At 49.4% G+C, this 24,608-nt stretch overlaps 1 protein-coding gene across 1 annotated transcript in view; it reads left to right on the top strand.

Annotated features, from left to right (window-relative positions):
- The window catches only part of CD164L2 (CD164 molecule like 2), a 353,970-nt gene extending 329,638 nt beyond the window's left edge, over positions 1-24,332 (top strand). The window contains exon 6 of the mRNA XM_069622900.1: positions 23,771-24,332. Within this exon, the coding sequence (XP_069479001.1) occupies positions 23,771-23,777 (7 nt within the window). The 3' untranslated portion in view covers positions 23,778-24,332. The remainder of the gene's footprint in view (positions 1-23,770) is intronic.
- Positions 24,333-24,608: the final 276 nt, after the last annotated feature.

Here is a 24,608-nt window from a genome sequence, read left to right as displayed (position 1 = left end):
CTCCATGGAATCCTATGGGCCTCCAGGGAACCACGAAAGGCTGCCGTTTCCGCCACCTGTAATATCCCAGAAATTCCAGGACATCAGGCGGTGGAAATGGTAGGTCAGTTTGCCGGTATCCCACAGGTATTACCGGCGGGATTCCAGCAAACATGTAATGACTGGCAACATTTTGTCCTGTCAGTGAGTAAGGGGGAAAAATCTTCAAGGGAATTCCCCCAAAGACAAAACACCTAGAATGATCCATGCACGTTTTGCAAGCATGGGGCACTTTTCAACTGTAGAATGCTTTCTTCCTGCGCCCCTAAACCTATGCAATACAAAAACGATCAAAAATCATCTTGTTCTTTGTGCCACTGGTTGAGGGATGCCCTTGAACGTGCATGGCTGGAATACTTTTCAACATGGCCTCCTCCTGTGGCCTGAACATGCAGAATGTTGGGGCTTCTGCGATACCCGACGTCATGTCCCAAAGGCTGCCTCACACTCTTGAAAAAGGTTAAACAAACCCTAATCTTGAGCCACTTTGTAATTCTCTTCCTCTCCATTCAACGTTATTTCCGACAAGTGCATCAGCCCATTTTGGAGCAGGAAGTTCAAAACGCCTCTAGACACCAGCAAGCCGTCATCCATGACCATGCCCAAACGATCAGCCTGTGGGCAAAAGAACAGCAATATGGCCAAGAGGTAACCAGGGGCTGTTCCCCACTCCACAAGGACTACCCCAGAACTATCCGATATAGGGGAAACTCGCTCGAGGCCTCGGTCTCATTGGAGACATTTCCATCATACAACGAGAGCTCGGGAGAAATGACATGATGAGTTCCACTAACAAGCATTGACCAGACAGTGGTGAATTGGTATGCCTGTGGTAAACTGGGCCACATACCCTAGGTGTGCCCAGGGAAAGTACAAGAAAAATCCATGTATACCAGCTGCTGCTGTACAATCAAGCCCAGAAGAAGGGTGGATCAAGCCGGATGGCTAAGAGCAAGGTGATCCAGTAGAGCAACTGGAGATGCTTGCTTAAGAAATGTCAGGAAAAGGTTACTAGATCCAGTTGCAGATTTATGGGTAACAAGTCACAGCATTGCTTGGTTCAGGCAGCTATCCAACCGCAGTTTACACTGATCTGGGTTTTCCCGACCAGCTCCTGGCCCAGAGAATGGTCCCCATTACAAGTGTTCAATTGGAGGGTGAACCAACACCCATAGAGCCTGCCTTGATGAAGGCATTATCTTAAGAGGAATCTCCTCCCACTTAGCCTTCCGCAAAGAAATCAAAACACGACTGTTAATTTGAAATCCTATAGGGCATACCGATAGGGCACTCAATGCACTGAATTGTCCTGTATGTACCATCTAAACAACACTGTCATGTTGAGACTATGGGGGTCATTCCGAGGTTGGCGGTAAGTATTGGTTTTTACCGGCATGGCGGAAAGAGCGAGTCCGATCTGGTACCACGCCGCTATTTACAGGCTATTCCGACCTCTCGGGCACGAGCTTTCCGCCATGCCGGTAAATCCCCTAGCGGCATACCGCTAAAGGGTCTGTTAAACCCCTTAGCAGCATGAAGCGAGACGTTCTTTACAACACCTCCATCGAAGCTTCGCCGTCCGTAATTAGCAGTGACCTTAATTTACGGATACCGTAAATTACGGTCACCGCTAATTAACGGATACGGAAATTATGTCATCGCATAGGAACGGGACGGAGCGCGGCAGCCATCTTTAAAAACACAATCCATTGCCATCCTCTCTAGGCAGCACCCTTGGGACGAACCTGAACCTCGGAAAAGGCCTACACAACCGCCAGCTATGCCCAAAGCCCCGAAAAAGTCAGCGGACCGCCTCCGCAAGCAGCGCTTCAGCCCCGAGGAGCTGCAGGCCATGGTGGGCCACCTGGAGGAGCACGCAGACGTAGTGTTCAGCAGCGACATGCGCAGAGAGGCAGTGGTCCGGAAGAAAAACATATGGGCAGAACTTGCTGAAAGGGTGAGCGCAGTAGTCACCACCCCCCCGCACCCCCAGGGACTGCCGCAAGCGGTGGGACGACTTGCGGTTGAGGGTGCGGAGCATCCTCGCAGCCAACCGCAGCCAGGCACTGCTGACTGGAGGTGGACCAAGTTCACCAATGAAACTAGCGCCACGGGAGGAGACCTGCGCTGCATTGATTGGCACAGAATCAATCGAGGGCGTCGGTGAAATGGAGTGTGGGGCTCCGTCGTCTGCTGATTGAGGTGAGTGTCCAAAGTCAACACCGCCAATGGCAAATACATGTTGAATACACTTCCAAGCCCCGTCCAATGCACCTTGTCATACTGCCCTCCACCCATTCTGATAATGGCAAGACAACTGCCACCAAGGGACAAGTGCTACCACATTATGCCCACCAACCACAGTGCAGTAACTAGCACATCCCAATAAGCACACTGTGCAGCAGGCTTGGCAGTGTGCGAGTCAGACTGCACATGACCAGGCCAGGATTAGTGACTCCCACACCTGCGTACATATCCGACACATCCACATTGGTGGCCAAAATGCCACCAATCCAAAATGACTGAAATGGGAATGCTGCCATTAATGACATTAGCGTCTCACACAACCACTCATGTTGTACCTTTGTTCTACACCCACAGGCAGTGAGCATGAGGGCGATGAGCCTGAGAGAAGCCGTCCCACCACATCCGGTGCCAAAGGCAGGGACCACCGCGTACCGGCCAGGAAGGACAAAACCACCACAGTTCCTCCAAGGCCTATTGAGGTTGCACCACCCCCATCCCTCACTGCATCAGCGCCTGCAACAATCACCACACCAAGGTCAGAGGAGTCCAGCATCTCTGGGGAGGTGGCAGCCACGGCCCCTCTGCAAATCCTGGACAGCCCCTCGTCCATCTGTGGGGAATCAGAGGAGGACTCCTACCCCACTCTATACACCCCCGAACCATGCAATGTCCCCCAGGTGTCGTGCATGGACTCTGGTGAGGGTGACACACCAGTCCGAAGTGCACGTGGTGATGCACTGGGAGACGCAGATCCCGTGCCCAGTACCCCATTCGAGGCCCTGTCAGGGCATGTCGACACAATCCCCAGCCGGGATGATACACCATCCCAGGAAGCAGGACAACTCACTGCCCTCATCACTGACTTCAATGAGGAAAACCGCCAGGGCAGGTTGGAGTTACTTGAGGAGCTCAGACAAATGCGTCAGGTGTTCACGGAAAGCACCAACCGTGTGTGTGAGGCACTTGGACGCATTGCAGACGCCCTTGTGGCAGCCCGTCCCATTCCTGCGACTCAGCAGGAGGACACCCCCACAACCAGTCCCCCCACCCCGGCAAGCCCAGTGCGCCGCTTGCTGCGTTCTCAGCGGTGCAGGAACATGCCCCCCCGGGCACCGGGAGCATGGATCAATAGACAATGCTGCCACATGTGGCCTCAATGTGCCACACGGGACTACTGTTGCAGAGTTGGGGGGAGGGGGTTGAGGGTGTGTATGGGAGTTGGGGGGAGGGGGGGAGGGTGTGTATGGGAGTTGGGGGGAGGGTGTGTATGGGAGTTGGGGGGAGGGTGTGTATGGGAGTTGGAGGGAGGGGGGTGAGGGTGGAGGTTTTGTTGTACACGTGTGAACCTACTAATCCAATACACCAGTTGTGCATAAAAAATATCAGAGTGGACATTGATCAATGTGCATGTGTCTTTTAATGACTCACAGTGCATGGTGTACATGCATCCCCACAACCAGTGCCCGATGCCCTGTCATCCTGACACCCTCAGCTGACTTGAGTGTCAGAAATATAGTCCAATCAATGATTGCCACACGGCACATCCCTCCTGTGCATCTGCACTGTGATGCTGTCCTGCCAATTCTTCATCCACCCCCTCATCATCATCTGGTGGTAGCAGTCCCAGGTCAGGGGGCAGTGGCACGTTCCGACGGATGCACATATTGTGCAGCCTTACACATGCCATGGTGATCCTGGCCACCTTCTCGTGCCTGTTGATGAGTGCTCCACCCGAACGGCTGTGGCAACAAAATGGTGCCTTCAGCAGGCCAAATGTCTGCTCTATGGCCACCCGTGTACGGGTATGGGCTCGATTGTAGTCCTCCTCATGCCTGTTCTGTGGGTTGCGGATAGGGGCCATGAGCCACGGCTTCAAAGGGTAGCCACCATCACCTGCATGGAAGGGGAATGAAGGTAAGTGTTTGTACATTGATGGTGGCGAACTGTAGCAGTCTTGCATGGCAGCTGGTGATTCCTGGCCATACACACATGTCCCTGGTTGCATCAACCCCATTACTGGCCCGGCTATGTGTCCTGTGCCATGGAATGATGGAGGGGTAGCTTCTTCAAGATGGCTTATGGTGTGCACTCACATCTTGTTGCACGTGCACCGTATATGCGTGCAGCAGTGTTGGCCTGAATTCATTGATGTGTTGGGTTCTGTGAGATTTGGTGGCAGGGGGTGTTGACTGTAGTCAGTAGCATACTTGTCTTACTGCACTGATCAGTACCATGTTGACTTGCACCACTACTATGGGTGTGCGGAACCAGTGACACGCTGCTGTATCCCTGTTGGGCTCACTTCTATGCACTCCCAGGGACGTCTGTCTTGTGTGGTGGGATGCAGGAGGCTGCGAGATAGTGCATATGCAGTGCATGGTGCAGGATGCCCTTACGGTGTGTGAGGTCTGCCGATGAGTGGTGCTTGTCTTGTGGTATTGGGCCAGGTTACCTGTCGGACGAGTAGTGTTGTATTTTCTACATTCTAGCATCGCTGTGAGGTTAGGCAGTCATGTGCCATATCGATTGCCTTGGGGCACTGTGATCTGTGGGGTGCACATCGTGCACCGGCGTCAACATTCTCACACAGGTGTAGTATGCACCCCCCCTTTCCCACCAAGTTGGGGTATGCATCCACCCTACTCATGGCCCCAATGCGCTGCCATGGCCCAATCAGGTGACTCACCAAGCAGCCAGGCACGTTGTCCAGCATGTTTCTCCATATAGTGTGGTAGTATGGAGTTCCGCAGGACCAGGGGGTCATGTGTTGATCGGGAGTATCAGGCACAGCAATGTGTGATGGCTTTACTGGCATTTCATACCATCTGGACGTCAATGGAGTGGTATTGCTTGCGGTTGCGATACGCCACCTCCATTGCATGTGGAAAGACCAATTCCACGTGGGTGCAGTCGAGGGCACCTATGCAATTTGGCATGCCTGCCAGTGCATGGTAGGCAACTTATGTATCCAATATCTCCTGGGGTGTCCGGGGTAGGGATATGTAGTCTGTTGTGTGTTTGATGAGGGCATCCAGCACTTGGTTGAGTATATGTGAAAATATGGCCTGTGGTATGCCATGCATGTGCCCCACTGTATGCTGCTACGTGCCTGTGGCAAGGAAGTGGAGAACAGACACTACCCTGAGTAGAGGGGGGATTGCAGTGTGGATTTCTATGAGGCTCACTATGTCGTCATGTGTCAGGTCCACTATGGTGGTGATGGTGTCCCGGTCAAGGCGGTACAGGGTGTGGATCTGCTCTGGTGTGAGGTTGAAGGGGGAGGCTCTGATGCAAGGGATTGGGGGCTGCCGGCGTGGTAATGGTGGCTGCGCCGGTAGGGCATGTTGGGCCTGTCTCACCCTCCTTCTCCTCCTGTGTATCCTCTGTGGTGGGGGCTGTGGTTGTTGATGTTGCTGTTGTTGTCGTTGCTGCCTTGCAAGCAGGGCCTCCAGCTCCAGTAATCCTGCTACAATTGGTATCATCTTGGTGTGGGAGGGGGTGTGGTGAGTGGGTGTGCTCCTTTTGTGCTGTGCCAGACTCCATTGCCTCCACCTGTGCTGGTTGAGTGCACCTGTGCCTCTTGGAAACACTGCTCAGGGTTCTTAACACCTTCTCGGCGATGCCGGTATTTACTCCATGCCGGTAAGGTACTTTGCGGCCTTGTAGAGGCTGTTTTTTGCATGTCCGCATGACTTGGGATCAGCTCCGGTTTACGCCATACTGCTAATTTCGGCATGGGGTGTCGTGCGCGCGCCATGAGACCGCTATTTACGGCCTCGTACTTTACGGCGCCGTAAATAACAGTCTAGAGGGTCAGAATGGCCCGTAAAGGTAAACGATGCCGGTAATCCTTTACCAGCATCGTTTTACCCTTAACGCCCAACTCGGAATGACCCCTATGCCTTGAATGTACCCAGTTCCAACGTTGCTAAGCCTCATGTAAACAGTAAGCAATGTCGTAACTTGTAACTAAGTCAATCTCATGTAACAGTGCCTCGATACCCCTGGGCTGCCAGTACAGTTTATAAATTCAAATAAATAAATAAATGAATTAAAAAAAAATATCCTTCGGGGCAGCTCTACGTTTCCCAAAGTGGACAGACCAGGCAAGAGATGTGGTTCAAACATCCAGCCAAAGATGCATCACCTCCCCGCAAGGTCGAAAACACCAGAGACAGGATCGCCAGGTTTCCTAATGGGAGAAGATCTGGTCCCCTGGGAACAGCCTCAAGATATTCTTACTGAAACCCTGAAAGAGTCTTTATACATGAAAACCCATCACGAGGGACTGCTTCAGATAAATTGCGAGAAACGTGATGAAGTCCCATGAAACAGGATGGATGATGGTACACAAGTCAACCTGTAGACCAGGTGGCACAACCAGCTCTGTGATGAAGGCCCTGAAGGAGGCAATCAGAAGATGACCAAGGCTCCCAAATGCATGACCACCTTTAGATGAATGCCACCTGGAGCTCCTGTGAAGACCCCAATCCTGATAACTTTAGGGAGAGTGGTGTACATTTAGAGTAGGGCTCTCCTGGAGTGTGCAGTCCAGCATACAATGTGGGGCGGGGGTCAATTTGCCTGAGAAGATTAGAAATAGAACCTGATAACTACCTGGGTTTATAAAACTCCAAATAGAGTTATCCTGGTCCCTGAGGGTAGACAAGGGGCCACCCAGAACCCCCTCTGCTCAAGTGTAGTGCCGACGTTGAAGAAAAGGTTTGCTCCTCACATGTTGGTGCCATTCTGTAGCCAATTGCCTGCACTTTCCTGTGTGAGTGCCGTTTAAGTGGAAACGGCTCTAGACAGGAGAGAGCTGACCACAGGTCAGAGAGCTCTATTTCCAGGTCCCCTTATTTTACACAAACATCGTTTTGCTAGAATTCCAAAGGTTCTTCACATCATGCATAACAAGCGGGTAGTCTGTAGCAAACAATGAATGCATTAATGTGAGTTATTGCATATGTAGGTTTGTTGGGTGTATTTAAATCTGTAAGGCAGAGAACAGAAGAAGCAGAGTTTAAACAGCCACACAAAAGGAGCGAGCATTACTGTGCCCAAAGGTCTACAAAGGGTCCCTGAAGTTCCCCCCCACCAAGTCCCCAAAAGGCTACGTGACTCTGCAGACTCACTCGGGTGAGGATGGTTTCATTTTGCAGGTTTCCTGTTGAAATTAATAAGACTGCTCTGCCAATAGGCCTCCAGTAGGTAGCCTTCCAGGTGGCTCTGGGCAGTAGGAATCGGTCTTCCCATTAAATGGATGCTCCTGCCCTCTGGGCCTCAGCTGCACAGAACTCCCTTTAAGTGTTTATGAAGACCTGATCATTAAAAGGCCTTGGCAGACATTTTTGGGAGCCCTGTATTCATTCACTGATGCCAAAAAGCACTTCCCTCATATTCTAGTGCTGGATTCCCTTACTAATCTAGGTCGAGCCATGGAGTATTTGGGGAAAGTGCTGGCTGATTATCAGAGTGAAAATAGGAATACATATCTTTCAAAAACAGTATTTATTCCAGATATATCATTGCTGGATATCCTCTCGAGCAATTCATATTTATTTGGGGGGGGACTTGGTAATGGTTGGTATTGCAAGCAGCAAGTAAGATACATGAGGAGGTGGGACACCTGGGAGGGCCACAGTAGACAGCTGGGGCCTAAAATGGGATCATAAACAAAGAGGGGCTTTTCTTTCAATCACTGTGAGTGCCCCACTTGCCCCCATCTCGCCAGCTCAAACCCCCAGCTCTAGTCCCCTATGGTCGGAATAGCATAACCTGGGCATTTGTCCATCTTTGTAACAACACACTTGCTCATTCCATTCACCCCTTTTGATACCCCACCAAGGAAAAAGGTGCAGAACGAGTCTTTCTTTGTTGGCTTAAAAAAGCAGCAGACTTAGTTTCACAACATTCTTTATAACTACCAAACCAAAAACACTGCAAACAAACTTTGTGAAAATAGTTCTGAAGGTGCGGCGACCCGCCGACTGCTCTGTGTCCAAACCTTGCTTCCCCCTTTCCCTACCAAGTCCACCAAAACTCCCTCAACCCTTCTTGTCTGAGCCCCACCTGCCCTTGCAGGTGTTCCTGGGCTGGGAGAGTGCCGTTTTGTCAGGGGAAGCTGAGCTCTCATCTATACTCCCAGCGCCCCTGCCTCTTAGGCCACCAAGAGGCGCTGATCGCGAGAAGAACAAAAACTCTTCCCGCTTTTCCACGGCTCGTGAGTAGTCTATATCTTGCCAGTGGTCGCTAAAACACTGCCACGGCAAAGGTGGGCCCACGCCCACCGTGGCTCCCTCCTTTCCTTCTCCTGTAACTCCAGCAGCTTCGTGCACAAATTCCAAAAGAACAGATCCATTCCTGCTGATGACAAATGCACTCCATCCTTAACATAGAATTCCGGGGATTTTTAATTGATCAGAGCGTGCCTGGCCTGGGGGAAACCTCTGCAGAACTTAGCCATTGTTCTGTTTAATTTCCTCCTCGATTTCTCAACTGCAGAATGGCTTTCTGCACCTCTCCAGTGCTATCTGGGAATGATCTTGGACCAGATGATCTCTGTCTCGCCAAACTGCAAGGGTGTCCGGTCAAAGGTTCGAATCCAAAAGTATAAAATGCCATAGGGACGAGTCAATAGGACCTAAAACAAAAGGGTAGAATTTTTTTTTTAAATATATATTTTTTGGGTTTCCGTATAGGAAAAAAAAGTGGTTTTTACCACAAAAAAGGAGGTTAGGAGGGGGACCCTTTTGTTTTCGGTCCTTTTGATTCGACCCTTTTGTCATTTGATCCTTTTCATTCGAACCTTTGACCTATAACCAACTGCAAGGACAGTTCCTGTAACATGAACATCATTTCCCTCATCAACGACCCCCTACCCAAGCTAGTCAGGTCATTGCCACCCAGATGGATAATCAAAACGTCGGGCCTGTGCTGCTTACCCAACAACATGTCAATGCGCCCCTGCAATGGTGCACATCTCATCCCGGGCACCCCATGCCACGAGATCCAATATTCGCCGGCGGTCTTCCTCTCTCTTTCTGCTGTCCAGCTGGCCCTGCCCCTAGACAGAAACGAATACCCCACTACCCAAACGGACCGTCTCCTCCTTCGAGCTGCTGTTAATTGGAAGGAGTTGAGAGGGTGGTCATTAATACTATATTTTGTACCTCCTGAAACAACCCGACTTCCAACCCCCGATTCTCATGACTGCCCCCGGTCCCATACCCAGTTCGGTTGCTGATGTGGCCGCCCCTATCCTAAAGGAGTGTGTACCAAACACTCCCCCTGTAGCTCCCATCCCTTTCAATGCCATATCCATCACACTCCTGAAAGGGAACCTGCTCAGAGCCGACCCATCCCTGTGCAAGATTAGGGGGGACCCTGCAACCGCCTATTGCCTCTCCTGACGATAAGTCGTCAGCCCCGCTACTGGTCACACTATGCTCCCCTGGATGCTATAAAGAGTGACTGTCCTCTCCTTTCCCCTCTGGTCGGTCCTGGACTTTCTCAGATAAATGCACACCCACTCTTTTGTTAATTGCACATCCTCCAGGCATAAAAACCCAGAGCCCCGTCCCTCTCTATTCTCAGGAACCAGCTCGCTTACTCTGAAGGCTCCAAAGAAGGCCAATGAAAAGGCCGCAGAGAACAAAACCATCTCCATTTCGCCATGGCAAACAGTAGGCAGGGTTTCAATGAAAATGTGCAATTTTGCAATATCAATGGGCTGCCTTTCATCAGTCTTTCTTTCTGTTTGCTTTGCCCAAACCTTCATTGCCATTGCGATTTAGTGTTCCTTGGTAAGATTGGGTTCCCCCACCCCCGAGTTTATAGTAATGAGCGATAGTAGCCAAATGATAAGACATCCATGATCTAGTTTTCCCAGACCGCCATCCCCAACCGAAAAAGGCGCATACTGGCGTTCCCTTTTGCACTTCCATCAATATTTCTTCTTGAAAGGACAGAAATCACTCTCAGCACCCCCTGAACCTCCTTGCTGTGCCCGGGGCGAGGGCAGTGTGGATTAGAGAGCTCAGACTACCCCAATCATGCCCCACCACTGCACTTTGAATGGGGTCATCCTCTTGATTGCCTCTGGACAGTTCCCCTGACTTTTCTTCCACTGCAAACGAGAGAGAGAGAGTCAGCAGCCACTTTTTTTACTTCAGGAATGTGTCATGCTCTTACTTCAGTGTTTAATTTGAGCAAGCTTGTTGTCAGCTCTCTTAGTAACCTCAGCACCCTCACATTGCTGGACGTCCCCTGATTGATGATTTGGACCATTGACAGGCTATCTGACCAAAGAACCACCCTCCTATTTGTTAATGACTTCCCCAAAGCTTAAAAGCAACCGCGATTGGAAACAGCACCAGAAGGGTGATGTCCATGGTAATCCCCTCCTGGTGCCATGCTGTTGGTCAGACCTGGCCGCACCAGTTGCTCCCCAGAATGGCCCCAAACCCATGTGAGCCTGAAGCGTCAGTAAAGAGCTTGAGTTTCTCACTAATGGCCAACTGCTCCCGCCACAGTAGTACCCCATTGAACTCGTCTAGGAAACCATCCCACATTTTGAGATCCTCTTTCACCTCTGCCCCCAGCCGCACATGTTGGGAACTGTGCTGTAACCCTACCCTCTCGCCCTGCGCCCTCTGCTTCAGAGCATACTCCAGAAAGGTACTAAACCTTTCGAAGTAAGGGCAAGAAATAGCGCACCCCATTGGTAAGGACCTGTCATAGTGGTAAGAGTTTTTTATCTTGAAGCCCAGCAAATGATAGCTTTCTTTGTGAATTGGCAGTAGCCTAAAGGCAGACTCGATGTCGGCCTTCCCCATCAAAGTGCCTTTTCCTGATGCCCTCACCAATTCTATGGCATCGTCAAATGAAGAATAATGAACCCTGCACTCCTCCACTGCTATGCCATCGTTAACATACGCACCTTCGGGGAAGGAAAGGTGCTGTATGAGGCGGAACTGCCCCTCCTCCCTCTTTGGTACCAAACCCAGGGGTGATACTACAAAATTCTCCAACATCGGGGACGTAAATGGGCCTGCCACCCTACCCACCCTACCCAGCTTGACTTCCTTAGCAACCTTCTGTGACACTTCAGGCATTTTCATTGCTGAGTTTAAATTGTCCGCTCCCCTGCTCCCCACAGCCCTGTTGTAAGGGATCCTAACCCCCCCCCCGAAACCTTCCCAAAGCACTTTAGCATCAGCGCTATTGTGATATGCATTCAAGAATGGAATCCGTTTTTGTAGGAGTACGGGCGTGGGCAAGTAAGTTTCAATTCCGTGTAACCTTCTCTTTGGCTTACGTACTACCCCTCTGCTTTCCCTCGCTGGAAGATGATCTGTGGTTCCCAAGACTTTTGCCACCTGTGTGTTTAAATCTGCAGATTTTGCCAAAGGGGCAATACCCCTCCTTAAACATCCAGCAAACTGCCTGATCCCCCTGATGGTAACTGGGACGACTATTCCAGGAGGAGCGCCCGCAAAAGGATCCCCTCCTCCTGTCCCCATGTGACCATCTCTCCCTCTTATAATGAGGCTTCTCGCCCTGTGCCTTGTCCCCTGTCTCCCTTGATGGTACCATTTTCTCAATGTAGCCCCTGACATCCACCTCATCCCAAGACATTGCCAGCCAAACCTGCATTTTAAGCCTACAACCCTGGTTATACTTTAACCAAGCATTGCTGCCGTAGGTCAGGTATAAAGTATGGACATACTGCTCATATGCAAACAATGCCCCCATCCTGTGGGAACTTTGCGATCATGATGGATGTCAGCATCCTGAAAGTGCCAACCAATTGTGGATGCTCTCCTCTACCTTGGCCCTCTCCCTGTCCTTCTCTCAGGATCCCTGGATCCAGCGCAGAAGTAGCACAAACTCTGTCCTCCACTCAGTGGTTTTGGCACCTGGCACCTGGGACTTAAAGCACACAGGACACCGCAACCACCACGGGGAAAGAGGGTTAGGGTTAGGGTCCTTGGATTGGATGGGTACGGGGTTGTAGGATCACTGGGTTGAGGGTAAGGTTGAGTTTATGGATGGGTAGGGGGTTTGGGGATAAACATGCTCCTGATCTCTTGTAGGTGGTTGGTTGTTATTACACACCTTTGAGGAACACTTTGGTACATACACTGCCTCAAGGGGCACACTCATTTAGCTGCACTGAGCATGCGTGGGTGCTCAGCTTCTTGACACAAATTCAGAAGCTGGGTCCCTCATAGCCTACTTGGCTAATCAGCATGGTACGCCACTTGCTGCAGTGTCAAACAGTGGAACGTGGATTCAATTTACAGTGCTTTCCTGTTAATATCACAGGCTGAACCCCCTTTGACATTGGATACAAATACAGGCTGGAATCCGTCCCAATCAAACTGCACAACATGTGAATACATTTACAAACGCATGTGCCCCAACGTTGGTTTTGTACTGGAACCAATACCAGGCTATTGATAACACAACATTGATAACACAACACCGATCAACCCCAAATGAAATGGTAAATGACTTAGCTTCGGTGCTTGTCTGAAGTCTGGTTCCTCAGCGACCCCAGCGGTGCCCTTTGAAACCGGGAGCTGTGTCTGCCAAATGAGACAGTATTAGTATACGGTTTGCTTGTCCGCTAAGTTCACCAGTGGTTAGCTCTCGCACACTATTCCTCATGCGATTAGTAACGTATGTCAGGTGCCAAACATGATCATGCGCCTGGTGCCAGAAATGCGCCTTTGGCCTCCTTCGTTAATCGGGTGCCTCCCGGTTATCAAACCCCCCGTGCTGTCATGCAGTTAGTAGTTCAGGGGTTACAAGGTCTTTAACGCTTCATGCAGGGATTAAATAGTACTTAGTTTTTGAGCCGCGGGGCCGCGGTGAGGAGATGTAGGCGAGGGATGGCCCCGTGTAGGAGTTTCGCTTTCTCGGAGCTCAGGAAATTGCATCCGCCCGTGAGGAAAGTCGAGCACAAACGAGGTTTTGCTTTCTGCGCATGCGCGATCCCGTTTCGCGCATGCGCGGTACCTGGGGCGTTGTCCGCGTGGGGCTCCCGGCCCCGTATGCTTAATGCTGGCTGTGCCGCTCCCGGAGGCTACTGGGGATCGTAGTTTAGGAGCCTTTTCTTGCTCCTGATGCTGCTTTGGTCCAGCAGATGCCACTCTTCACCATCTGAGAGTTCTACAAGTGGGACAGAGATGGCATCTGCTGGATGAATATGTTCCCACACTGGTGGCTGCTACACTGGGCCCCTGTCAGGCCCTGACACCTTCTCCCTCTCCTTCTCTGACAATTTGCATAAACCCATCCCCACCAGATCCTCTCCTTGTAGGCCAAAGGAATGTGCCAAATAGAGTTCCCGGCTGCCCTTACTGGAGGAAAGCCAGGCATCACCCTCCTGTACTGCGTGGTGGGTTACCCCATACAATACCCTGCCCTTGGTTGCCCGCAGGTGCTGCTATAGGCTGCTGCAGCTGGCTGCCCTCCCCAAAAGGGGTTTCCCTGGCCAGTGAGGAGGCTTGATTACCCCACTCAAAACCCTGCCCCTGGCTACCTACCGGTGTTGCCATTGCCTGCTGCGGCTAACTACCCCCACAAGAGGGGTTTCCCTGGGCAGTACGGAGGCCTGGCTCATGACCGTAGGGCTCACCGCACCCCCTGCCACCTACCCTCTGAATCTCGCCCTGCTGATGCATAACCTCTGCATTCCTTGGAGCCTCCGCAGCCAAGGCCGCCGGGTTGGCAACAGGCCCCTGCGCTCTCCCCCTGTCTCTTGCCCCATCTGCCTTTCGCTTTGTGACAGCCTCTGCCTGCTGCCTAGTGGCCTTGGCCTTGGCAGTCATAGTCCTCTTCCTCTTGGCTGCAGGTTCCTCCTCCTCCTCGCTGGACCCGCTGTCCTCTTTCTCTCCTATGACGGTTGGGTTGTGGAGGTGCACTCACTTTCTTTCAGATTCATACAATAAATACTCAATTGAATGGATCGTATCAGTAACTTTCAGGTACTCCCTGTTGGCACTGTGCTACCAGAGCCAATAAATTGCAAGAAATGAGGACCCTCAAAAAACAGCGGGGGCAAACAGGGGCACACTTCTTACAATATCATTGTAAACTGTCAAGTCTTTTCAAGTCATTCAAATTCAATTTCTTTTACTCATGAATGTATTTTTGCATTTAAAATATTTCAACACTAAAAATATCACCAAATTAAATATGCAGATGAACATGTGCTTTTGCAATATTCAGTGTCAACATATAGGAAACATGTCCTTTTTTGGTTCAAGTCACATGAGTTTCCAAATATACATCACATTATTGTATTTATTTATTTATTTATTTGTATTTGTAAAGCGCAACGGAGATTGGGCATCATTACGAGGCTTGCGCTGACGGAATGAAGGGGGCCGGTACGGGACCGGCCCCTTTCATTCGTCGGGGCTGATTACGAGGTTCCCTTCACGGGAAAGGAAAAAATCTTTAAAAAATAAACCAACAGTGTCCTATCTGTACATTTATGGGTGCCTTTGGCGGATGAAAGATTACGAGGTTCCCTTCGCGGGAACCGGATCAGACGTCTGGCCAAACCAGACGTCTATTCCGGGTCCCGCGAGGGGAAGAGGGAGGTAACAATGGGACACTCATAATGTGCCTGTTGTTACCTCCATCCCCATTCCCATTGAGCCCTATGGGGGCTCAAATGGGAATGGAGAATGGTTCCTGCAAGGAGGAATTACCGGGTCCAGCTATGTCAGAATGACCAGGTTATTCCTCATTGCAGGAACCCGGTAAAGGAGCCCAGTTTGGTGGCAGCCATGGAGCTAATAGCTCCATGGCTACCGCCAAACTCGTAATGAGGGCCATTGTCTTATGTACACATATTGGGCAATTTTACGAGGTTGGAGGTAGCCTTGCCGGTAAAACCGGCAAGGCAACCCCCAAACTCGCATCCGGGTCCTACACCCGTGAATGCAATTACCGGGTCATGCCGACCTTGCCGTTCATAACAGTGCCGGTGCATCCGATGAGTTGGGCTCACGGGTACCGCACTGCCCTGCCAGGTCCGACCTGGCGGGTAGAAAGGCTCCCGCGAGCACAACTCGTAGTATGGTCGGTCCGGATGCAACGGCACCGGCATGCTTACCGGTGCCGTTGTATCCCGACCACCAGGATCGTAATGAGGCCCATTGTCTTTGTTACAAAGTGATGCTTCGATCTTGGTTACAGTGAGCATGATACAATATTGTCTTTGTTACATGAAGTTATCTTAGTTCATTAACGTAGTTCAGCTCTTACAGGTTACAGTTAGCGTGATAAAGTTCCAATGAACTTTACCAAAGTAGCCTGATTTGAGAATAACAACATTCATTGGGTGAGGTGATTAGGTGAACAGCAAGGTCTTGATTAATTTCCCGAATGCTAAGTGGGATTCGACCTTTCGAACTTCGGGGGGCAAGGCATTCCAATGTGTCTCTCCCAGTACTGTCCAATGTGTTGCTCCAGTACTGGAAAACTAGATCCTCCTGCTCGCACTCTCCTAGTTTTAGGAACAGAGAACCTATTGGCATAGGCCATTCTTGTGGGTCTGGTGGGTATTTTGCTTGACAACTCTTTGAGCCAGGTATAGGGGTGCCCGGTTGTGGACACATTTATGTGTTAGGGCAAGGGCTTTGAAGACTATCCTCTCTTTAATGGGGAGCCAGTGAACTTGCTTTCTGGTATCCGAAATGTGTACCCTTTTGGAGGTGCCAGTGGCTGCTCTAAGGGCATTATTCCGGACTGTCTGGAGTTTGGTGAGGTTTTTACTGGAGGTCCCTAAAAAGAGGGCATTGCAGTAGTCTAATCTGGATCCGATTATGGCTCTTGCAATGGTAAAACAATTTAGTTCCATGAGATATGGTCTTGCTGCGTTGATAAGTTTAGAGTGATAGGCAGAGGTCAATGCAATGGCATTGACCTGCCTATTCATAGAGAGGTCACAGGCCAGGTAGACCCCCAAGGTCTTTACAGCTTGTGATACTGGGATTGACGAGTGGTCAATTGTAAAGGAGCTGTATTGTTTGTCCATTTTCTTGAGCGTGCCAGGAGATCAGAAGCTCGGTTTTGTCTCCATTGAGGCATAACCAGTTTTCTGCTATCCAAGTTTGGATCGTGAAATAAATGGACTTGAGGGTAGCCGTATCGGCTTCATAGTCTACCGTGAGGGGGATGAGGGCCTGTGTGTCATCAGCATAGTTAGTATATGTGATGCCAAAGGCATCCAGGATCTGGAACAATGGCCTGGTAAACCGGTTGTAATGGGTAAGTGAAATGCACAAGCTCTATGGAACTCCACATTTAATAAACCTTGGGTGGGCACAGGCTGAGTCAGAAAAGACGTTCATAACCCTTTCCTTAAGAAATGAAGTGATCCAAGCAATGGCCGTAGGGGAGAATTTGGCGGCAGTGGAGAGGTGGTGACAGAGAGTGTTGTGATCCGCCAGGTCAAATCAAGGAGCAGAAGGAGAGCAGGTTTAACCGTGTCTCTGAGATCGTCCATTTGATTTTTTAAATCTAGGAGAGCGGTTTTGGTGCCGTGCCCTGGGCAGAATCCCGACTGCCTGAAGCCAAGCACATTGTTTGCCTCAAGGAACTTTTAGATTTGCAGGTAAGCTGCCTTGTCAAGAATGTCTAGAAGGAAAGGGACTGTCGTAATGGGTCTATAGTTCCCTGGGACAGTTGGGTCAAGGGTTCACTTTTTAAGGAGAGGGCGTACCCATGCTTCCTTGAGACTAGTGGGGACATGGCCTGATTGGAAGGAGGCGTTAATGAACGCTGTAAAGGGGCAAGGGGAAGGGCACAATCTTTAATAAGATGAGCTGGGCAGGCGTCCCCTTTACAGGAGGATGGTTTAATTGATTTAAGGTGAGTGATAACCTCTTGTTCGTTTATGTCCTTAAACTCAAAGGAGGGGGGGGTCACCGAGAGTACTGGTCTCTGATTGAGATATCCGGTGACTAAGGGCTTGTTGATGGGCTAGGATTTTATTCTGGAGCATGTTGAGTTTGTCCAGCATAGCCGTTTGGATTTTATTGCACCAATCTTCATCTTTGTGGAGTGTTGGCGGAGGGGTAGTGGGCATTTCCAACTCCCTGCAGATGGCAAAAATGTCCTTGGTATCCGATTTAGCATTTGCTATCCTTGAGTTAAACGAGGAAGCTTTTGCTTTAATGATTGCCGTTTTATATTCTTTGGATACAGTCTTAAAGGTTGACTTAGAGGCGTCATTAGGGTTTGCTTTCCAATGGGAGAGTGCTGTCATTTTCTTAGCCCTAAGATCAGATAGTTCTTTGGAGAACCAGGCATTAGAATGCTTGGACCGCTTGGCCTTTTTCAAGGTAAGAGGGGCGATGGCATCAACTGCCTGAGAGATGACTGTTTTAAACCTATTGGCAAGCGTTTCTGGGTCACTGGAGCAGGGGGCCTGAAGGACAGGTGCTAACAGGTAAGGTGTGAGCCTTTCTTTAGTTAGTTGCCGGGTGCTTCTGGCCAGTGCTGAAGGGAGGGGGGTTTGTTTGACCTGGCCCCTAGAGACCTTCATTTCAAACAGGATGGAGTGGTGATCCAACCAGGGGATAGGGGAAATGATGGTAACTCTAATGGAACAGTTGTGATGGGCAACCCAGTCAAGGGTGTGACCTTCGGCAAGGAATGCAGTGGTGTGCTTTGATGTAACAACGGAGTGGAGCCACAGACAACTAGCATATTATGAGATGTTTTAAATATCTCATAGTTGGGGATGTTGGATACTAGTTTATCAGTATTCACAGAGTTTTAGGTGAATGTTTAGCACAGTTAAGTGACAACTGGTATATGGTATTTGGTTGTACACAGTCACTATGTTTTACCTCAAACTGCTGGGTGCAATGTAGGCGCTTGATGCGGGAGCACAACCGGATGTTCCTAACCAGAATGGAAGGGGGTTCAGAGGATGTGCACTGAAGGCGAGACCGCGCTCTCAGACGCTTAGCTCTGGCTAGGAGGTTATAGTGCTATGACAATAAAATTGCTTTTGCATTCACATATGTATCAAAATTGAAAGTCTTTATGTGTTTTAGTTTGTCCGAATAGCTTGATAGGACTAAGTGATGGATTGCGCTGAGGACACTCAGGGTAGTAGCTCCTATCCTTGGAATATGCATTTTGGGCCTTCTTCAGGTATAGATATCAGGTTTTTAATATTTTTCTAGAAATAAATAAAAGAAAACTTCCATTTAGATATGGGTGTTTTGGATTATCTAGATTTCCTATTAGATCTTGAAAGCAAATTAAATCATTTCTCAAAGTTCCAGTGCACTAGCCTTTGAATTAGTGTTGAACCTCTTGTTATGGCTCTTCTTTAATAGTCAAGAGAAAATTCAATTTCTGTTGATAAAATTGACATTACATTACTAGTGATGTGGTTATTAAATGTTTGGGTCTGCGACCCTCTGGACGGACAAGGCGCTGGTTAGGCAGTGGGTCCCTCTGTGAGACCCATGCATTTCAGTGTAGATGACGTGCTTTCATAATAGAGTTGAGTTCCCCCACCTAACTGGTATCCTGCTGATCGCTAGGTGTATTATTTCTCTTGCCGGTTCAATTGATAGCAAATGGTTCTAAATCTGTAATAGCTGTAATAAATTGTCTGTGTTAGTCACATGCTTATTATATTAGTTCTGAGTTTATCAGTTTATAACATTTGGTTAGCAACGGTGGCGGCGCTTCCGAGACCCCACTCCCTAAGCATCCTATGGGACCCTATGGGAATGGGGACTAACATTTTACCGGTGCTTGACTTCCCAGGCCGCCGGACTAGTAATGTCCCGGTGCCACCGTGAAGTCAGGTGCCAGTAAAATATTACGAGTCCGGTCGGCAACCCGCCGGAAGCACCGGCAGGGTTACCGCCGAACTCGTAATGAGGCCCAATGTTTTCAACCTTTATAATGCTGTCGGGTCCATGTTGTACGCCTGTTTGGCGCACAAAATGTGTTGCCCCTTCTAATCAACAAATATTATGCACATGTTATATTACTGGGACTTATACTGTATTCTGCGGCCATTTGCATTGGGCTAGTGGGGAGAAAGGGGAAATGCAGGATAGCTTTGTGGTAGCGTTGATGCATGTAGAGCAGAAGTACCCCAAGCTCTGGGTGTTCTGCGTGGAAGGCATGAAGGCATGCATGTCCGCAGTGTAGCCTTGGGGGCTTGTGGTGCTAGGCTGCATTGGCCGGGGCTGTGGGATGTAAGTTGGTTGTAGAGGTGTAGTGGTTGGATGTTTGAGGTCTGCTGCGAGGGGTGTTCCATGTATGGGTTACTCAGTTGGTATGCGTAGCGTGTGTTGGAACATGTTATGGGTGTGAGCAATCAGTGAAGACCCAATGTGTAAGTTGGAGAGGGGTGCAGAACATTTTGAAACCACATATAGCAAGTCATAACATGATAAAGTCAGGCATGAAAAGGGGATGAGGGCCTAACAAAGCATTAGACGTAACAATACTACATTAGCAGTCACAACAACGCATTAAAAGTAACAGGAAAGCATTATAATTCACAGGAAACCATTAGGAGTCACAGGAAAGCATTCGGAGTCACAGAAAAGCATGAGAAAGGACTAAGAAGATAAAACAATCTGATCCCCCACACTCGTACAACTGGTCTATGCAGACAGATCCTTGCTCATTTTCTCAAAGCCTCTCTCTCTCTCTGTCTGTATTATTTTGCTCCCACACACTGCCTCTTACTCTTTCTCTCTTTCCGTGCATCTCTTTCTCTGCCTGTCTCTCCCCCTTTGCACGCACACATACACACCACCTTGTACTCTCGCTCTCCCTGCCCCTTTAACTCTCTCTCCCCCTTTCTCTCCCTTTGCGCACACACACTGCCTCGCTCTCTCTTGCTCTGTCTCTCTCGCTCTCGCTCTACCTCTCTCTCGTTTTCTCTCTCACACACTCCCTCTCCCTGTGTCTTTCTTTTCCTCCCTCCCTCTCTCTCTCTCTCTCTCCCTCTCCCCCTCTCTGTCTCTATCTCTCCCTCTCTCCCTCTGTCTGTCTCTCTGTCTCTCTGTGACTCTCTAAAACCGATCCATTAGACAAAGTGCGCAGCAAGAGTTTGGGAACTGGCAGACGAGGGGCATGGGCAGGCTGGATGGAGACCGCACTCATTTTTATAGGCAAAGTGGTAGGGTTTGTTAGAAGCATGGCCTTCCGGTTCAGAGAAAGGGCTGCCAGAGATATGGAAACACCAGGTGTTCATTTCCCATTTCTTGGTAAATTGGTTGGCAGGCTGAACCCTGTCCTAATGTCCACTGTAACTTACTCAGATGCTGTGGTCAGTGGCCGGCTGGGAACTTTGCCTATTAGGCATCAGGCGTTCGTTGGGTGATATGGATAGAGTCCACAATCCCTAGTCCTTTCTACCAGAAGAATTCCCCAGTGTCTTCCACAAGCCTCAAATCTGTCACACAGCGGACACAACCACAGTCTCCCACTGCCACCTCACCTGGTGTGGTTGTAGCTCCATAACGTCGGTTTCAGAATGACGCTGAACCGTGCATGGGGGTCTTCATAGCCATGCCAATAAGGTGAGGAGCGAGAAAGAGAAAAGGCATACTGCGGGTTCCTTAATACGCCCAACAAAGCTCAGTGCACCATCCATGGACCACAAAGGGGGTGCTGTGGCTGCAGGGAGATGAAGACAAGTGAAAGAAGGTGGCAGGGGTAGGATGGGTAGTGAAACCACCCTGCCATTGTTTAATTTTCTCATTTGTATAGCGCCTTTTACCATGGGTATGGTTCCAACGCGCTGTAGGTTGAACGCCCTCGAAGGGACCGAACTTCGAAGTATGGGAAAGTTAGGAAGTGCTAGTATGCGTGTGTGGATAATAGCCATTAAAGGTTACAAGGGCTTGGCCGAATCCTTGCTAGCCACCCATGTCTAATTGTCATATGTATGGGTGGGGAGAGTTACACTAAGAAATAAGCTGGAGTGTGTGTAAGAGGATAGTCAGTTATGTGTGTAGCTACAATTCAAATGTGTTGCTATGAAAGGTAGCTACATTCCTCTGGCAGAGGTTTTGTGAAAGCAGATGCATGCCGGGGTGGGGGTGGGGGGCCCGGCAGTTGGCTAATTCCAAAGAACGGAGTGCGAGAGGAAAAAATGTATTGGTTATAATCAAGCGAAAGCCTAGAAATGGTATTCTCTGCAAATCCTGAAACATTTGGGTTGATAAATGATGGTGGGGCATGCACCCAGCTATCATTGAGTGGCTACCTTCACTTTTAAAAAGCATGCACTGAACACCAGCTGACATTGCAAAATTGCGAAAAGGAAGTCATTCTTAAAAACAAATAAAATAATAGTTGTGAATTTTCCCATTATAATGCATAACAAAAAGCTGAAAGGCTGTGTCAAACAATAACTGGTGAATGTATTGCACAGGCTCTCTGTGTTGTCTAGATTTGCTTGAAAGAATTACAACCCATTGGGCAGTTTGCCGCAGTCAGAATTGTCCCATGTCAGGTGTGAAATAATCATTCAGTTCTGGCTTGTAGTGCATTCTGGTGCTCGTAGTCCTGCAGTTGTAATTGTGTGCAGAAATGCAAAATTGCATGTAATAAAACACCATGGGCCTCATTACGAGGTTGGTGGTAGTCATGGTGCTATTTGCGCCATGACTACCATCAATAACGGTACCGTGTCCGGTTTGGTGCGATGGGGACCGGTAAGTCTCCATTCACCAAACCATTCCCCATTCCCATTTGAGCCCTCATAGGGCTCAATGGGAATGGGGAAGGTGCTAATAACGGTACCGCAAATTACGGTACCGTTATTGGCTCTGATTTCCCTTAACGGGTTCCGTCCATAACGCCTGGTCAGACCAGGCGTTTAAGGAGGAACCCGCTAAGGGAACTCGCAGTAGGGCGGTAAGGGATTACCTCACCGGTCTCCCTACCGGTGCCCGGTATCCCTTACCGCCCTACTCGTAATGAGGCCCCATGAGTTACAAAACACAGTTTGAGGTTCTCTGTTTTCAGAAACAAATGCTTGCTAAACTAGTGACTTTGGGCAAGACAAGGGGCAGCTTCTGTTTGCATCATTAGCCGTGGTGGGCTTTGGAATTTTCAGAAGTTGCCATTATTTTGCATACCCTTTTACTGTTGTGTGGCCGTAGCGAAAATCTTGGCTTCTGCCAGTGTTAGTGGGTTTATCCCAAGGAGCAATGCACGCATTTACGCAGAGCTCCAAAAATCTTTGCGCAACCTCCATGCATATGTTTCAATTGTGGCAGGGCTGTCTGTGCCTTTCATCCGTCCGCAGTCGATAAAATTAGTACCATAAAACTAACATCTGTTATTTGCAGTGCCATGAAGCTGCTGACTTTCAATGTGTTGCAGTAATGTTTACTCTTTGCACCAAGTAGCCCGCAAACTTGAGCGGTTTTGTTGGTGTAAAATGGGAGAACCCAAGGAACAACCTGCTAGGCCGTGGTGCCTTGTGGCACCACACATCTGGAGACCCTGTTTCCCTTGTGCAATGCAACTCTTTGAGCAGTGTGTTCCCCTGCCATGCTGGATACAGCACTAACCCCCGCCCCCACCTCCTCAGCAAGTAGCTTGCCATGTGTTCCCCAGTGGATGTACTCCCCTCATTGTGACAAACGAGGGCTTTTGGCTCCTCTGTCTCCCCGTACTCTGCAGCATTACAAGGACCCCCTATGCCCCCCATGATACTTGTCACCACCATCCTCCCTGCTCAGCCCCCTGTGTTCCCCGTGCCCCACGCAGTCTCTATACTTGGCCCTTTCTGCTGGGATGGGTACTATGTCCCCAGCAGCGTCCATCCCTGAATCTTCTCTACCCCATGACAGCACAGGTAGATCAGCCGTGCCTATCCCTGTCTGCCCCCATTTCTGGCATTGCTCTGCCACTATAGCAGTATGTGCCCCTGTTCTCTCTCTACCCATGTAGTAACCATAGTCTTATTTTCCTATTAAGCTACTGAGTCGGTTTATGTTAACAAGTGGATATCATGCCCCCAACAGTGACCACCTTTAAGATGTCTACACAACCAAAGGCCCCATATCACTAGTTTAGCAGCCCCCCACCCACATGGAGACTGTTCCCCAATAGTGATCACCTTCCATCTGCCAAAAGTGATCAATCCTAGCCAGTTCTATGTCATTTCATCGACGGGGGCAATTTCAATGTTTTTTTTCACGAATATGTTTTACCGAAAAAACTCATTGAAATGTATTTTTATTTTTGGGGAGTTCCCCTCCCCCCTCTTATATATACTTTTCCAACCCCCCGCCTATATATTTCGATTCGTTTTTTTTGGTAAAATGTACCCATCAAAGAAAGAACGTTATACCCCCTGGGCCTTCCGCGCCCCGCTATGCACTGTGCCCCAGCAGTAAGCACCCCTTAGCATTCTCGCCTCTGGTTCCATGTATCTTTTTGTTTTCCATTGAAGGATTTGACTTCACTAAAGTGCATCCTGGCACACACTACTCCAGAGAGAAGCCTGCCGCCACGCCCACCAGAATCGCCCAGTGATCCTTCATCATATCGGAGAAGGGAGGAAGATGGAAGATGGAAGAGAGATGATCTGCACGCCTTACATGCCCGGAATATGAGGCACACCAACAACGTGAGGGTGCACAGTGCCTGTGCCGGAGGGTGAGGGTGAGGACAAGGGCCCCTCTAACTGATACAATGTATAAACATTGCACCTCTTTCCTACAGACCCACACACACCTACATCGCAGCCTGGATCAGTGAGACATCTAATGTTATTGACCTAATTGTGTCATTTCATTCCATAAACAAGTGTACTATTATTTTGTTATTACCAAAAGGTTATGGCAATAGAGGACTCAAGCTGGGTTTAAGGAAACTAAAAAATAACTATGTTTTGTATTTTCCTTTCAACCTTAGATGATGCAAGAGACCTGATGGGTGCACAGGCATTTTATATCTGAAGCATAAATGATATAAGCAAAAATCAAATAAAAAGCCTTTTAGGCATCACCGAGGTTGTGGATTCACCTGGTCATAGAAGTGTTAAACAGACAGGTAGGTGGAACAGGCTTCCAAAGGCCAGTAGGGCTGGGGGACAGTCAGCCACGTGTCAGACAGTGCTGCAAGTACTGTGTCTGTATGGGGTGTCTGATCCAGACACCACAGCCTGAGGGAAGGATACACCTGATGTGCACTAGGTTGAAGCTGTCTGGTCCCACGTCCTTTGCTAGTGCGATAATGATGTCACTTCATTCCATAACCAAGTGTCCAATTATCTTATTATTAGCACA

This window comes from Ambystoma mexicanum, chromosome 11, assembly GCF_040938575.1.
Source record: "Ambystoma mexicanum isolate Mex_15411 chromosome 11, UKY_AmexF1_1, whole genome shotgun sequence".
Taxonomy (NCBI): Eukaryota; Metazoa; Chordata; class Amphibia; order Caudata; family Ambystomatidae; genus Ambystoma; species Ambystoma mexicanum.
This window is presented reverse-complemented; position numbering and strand designations above follow the sequence as displayed.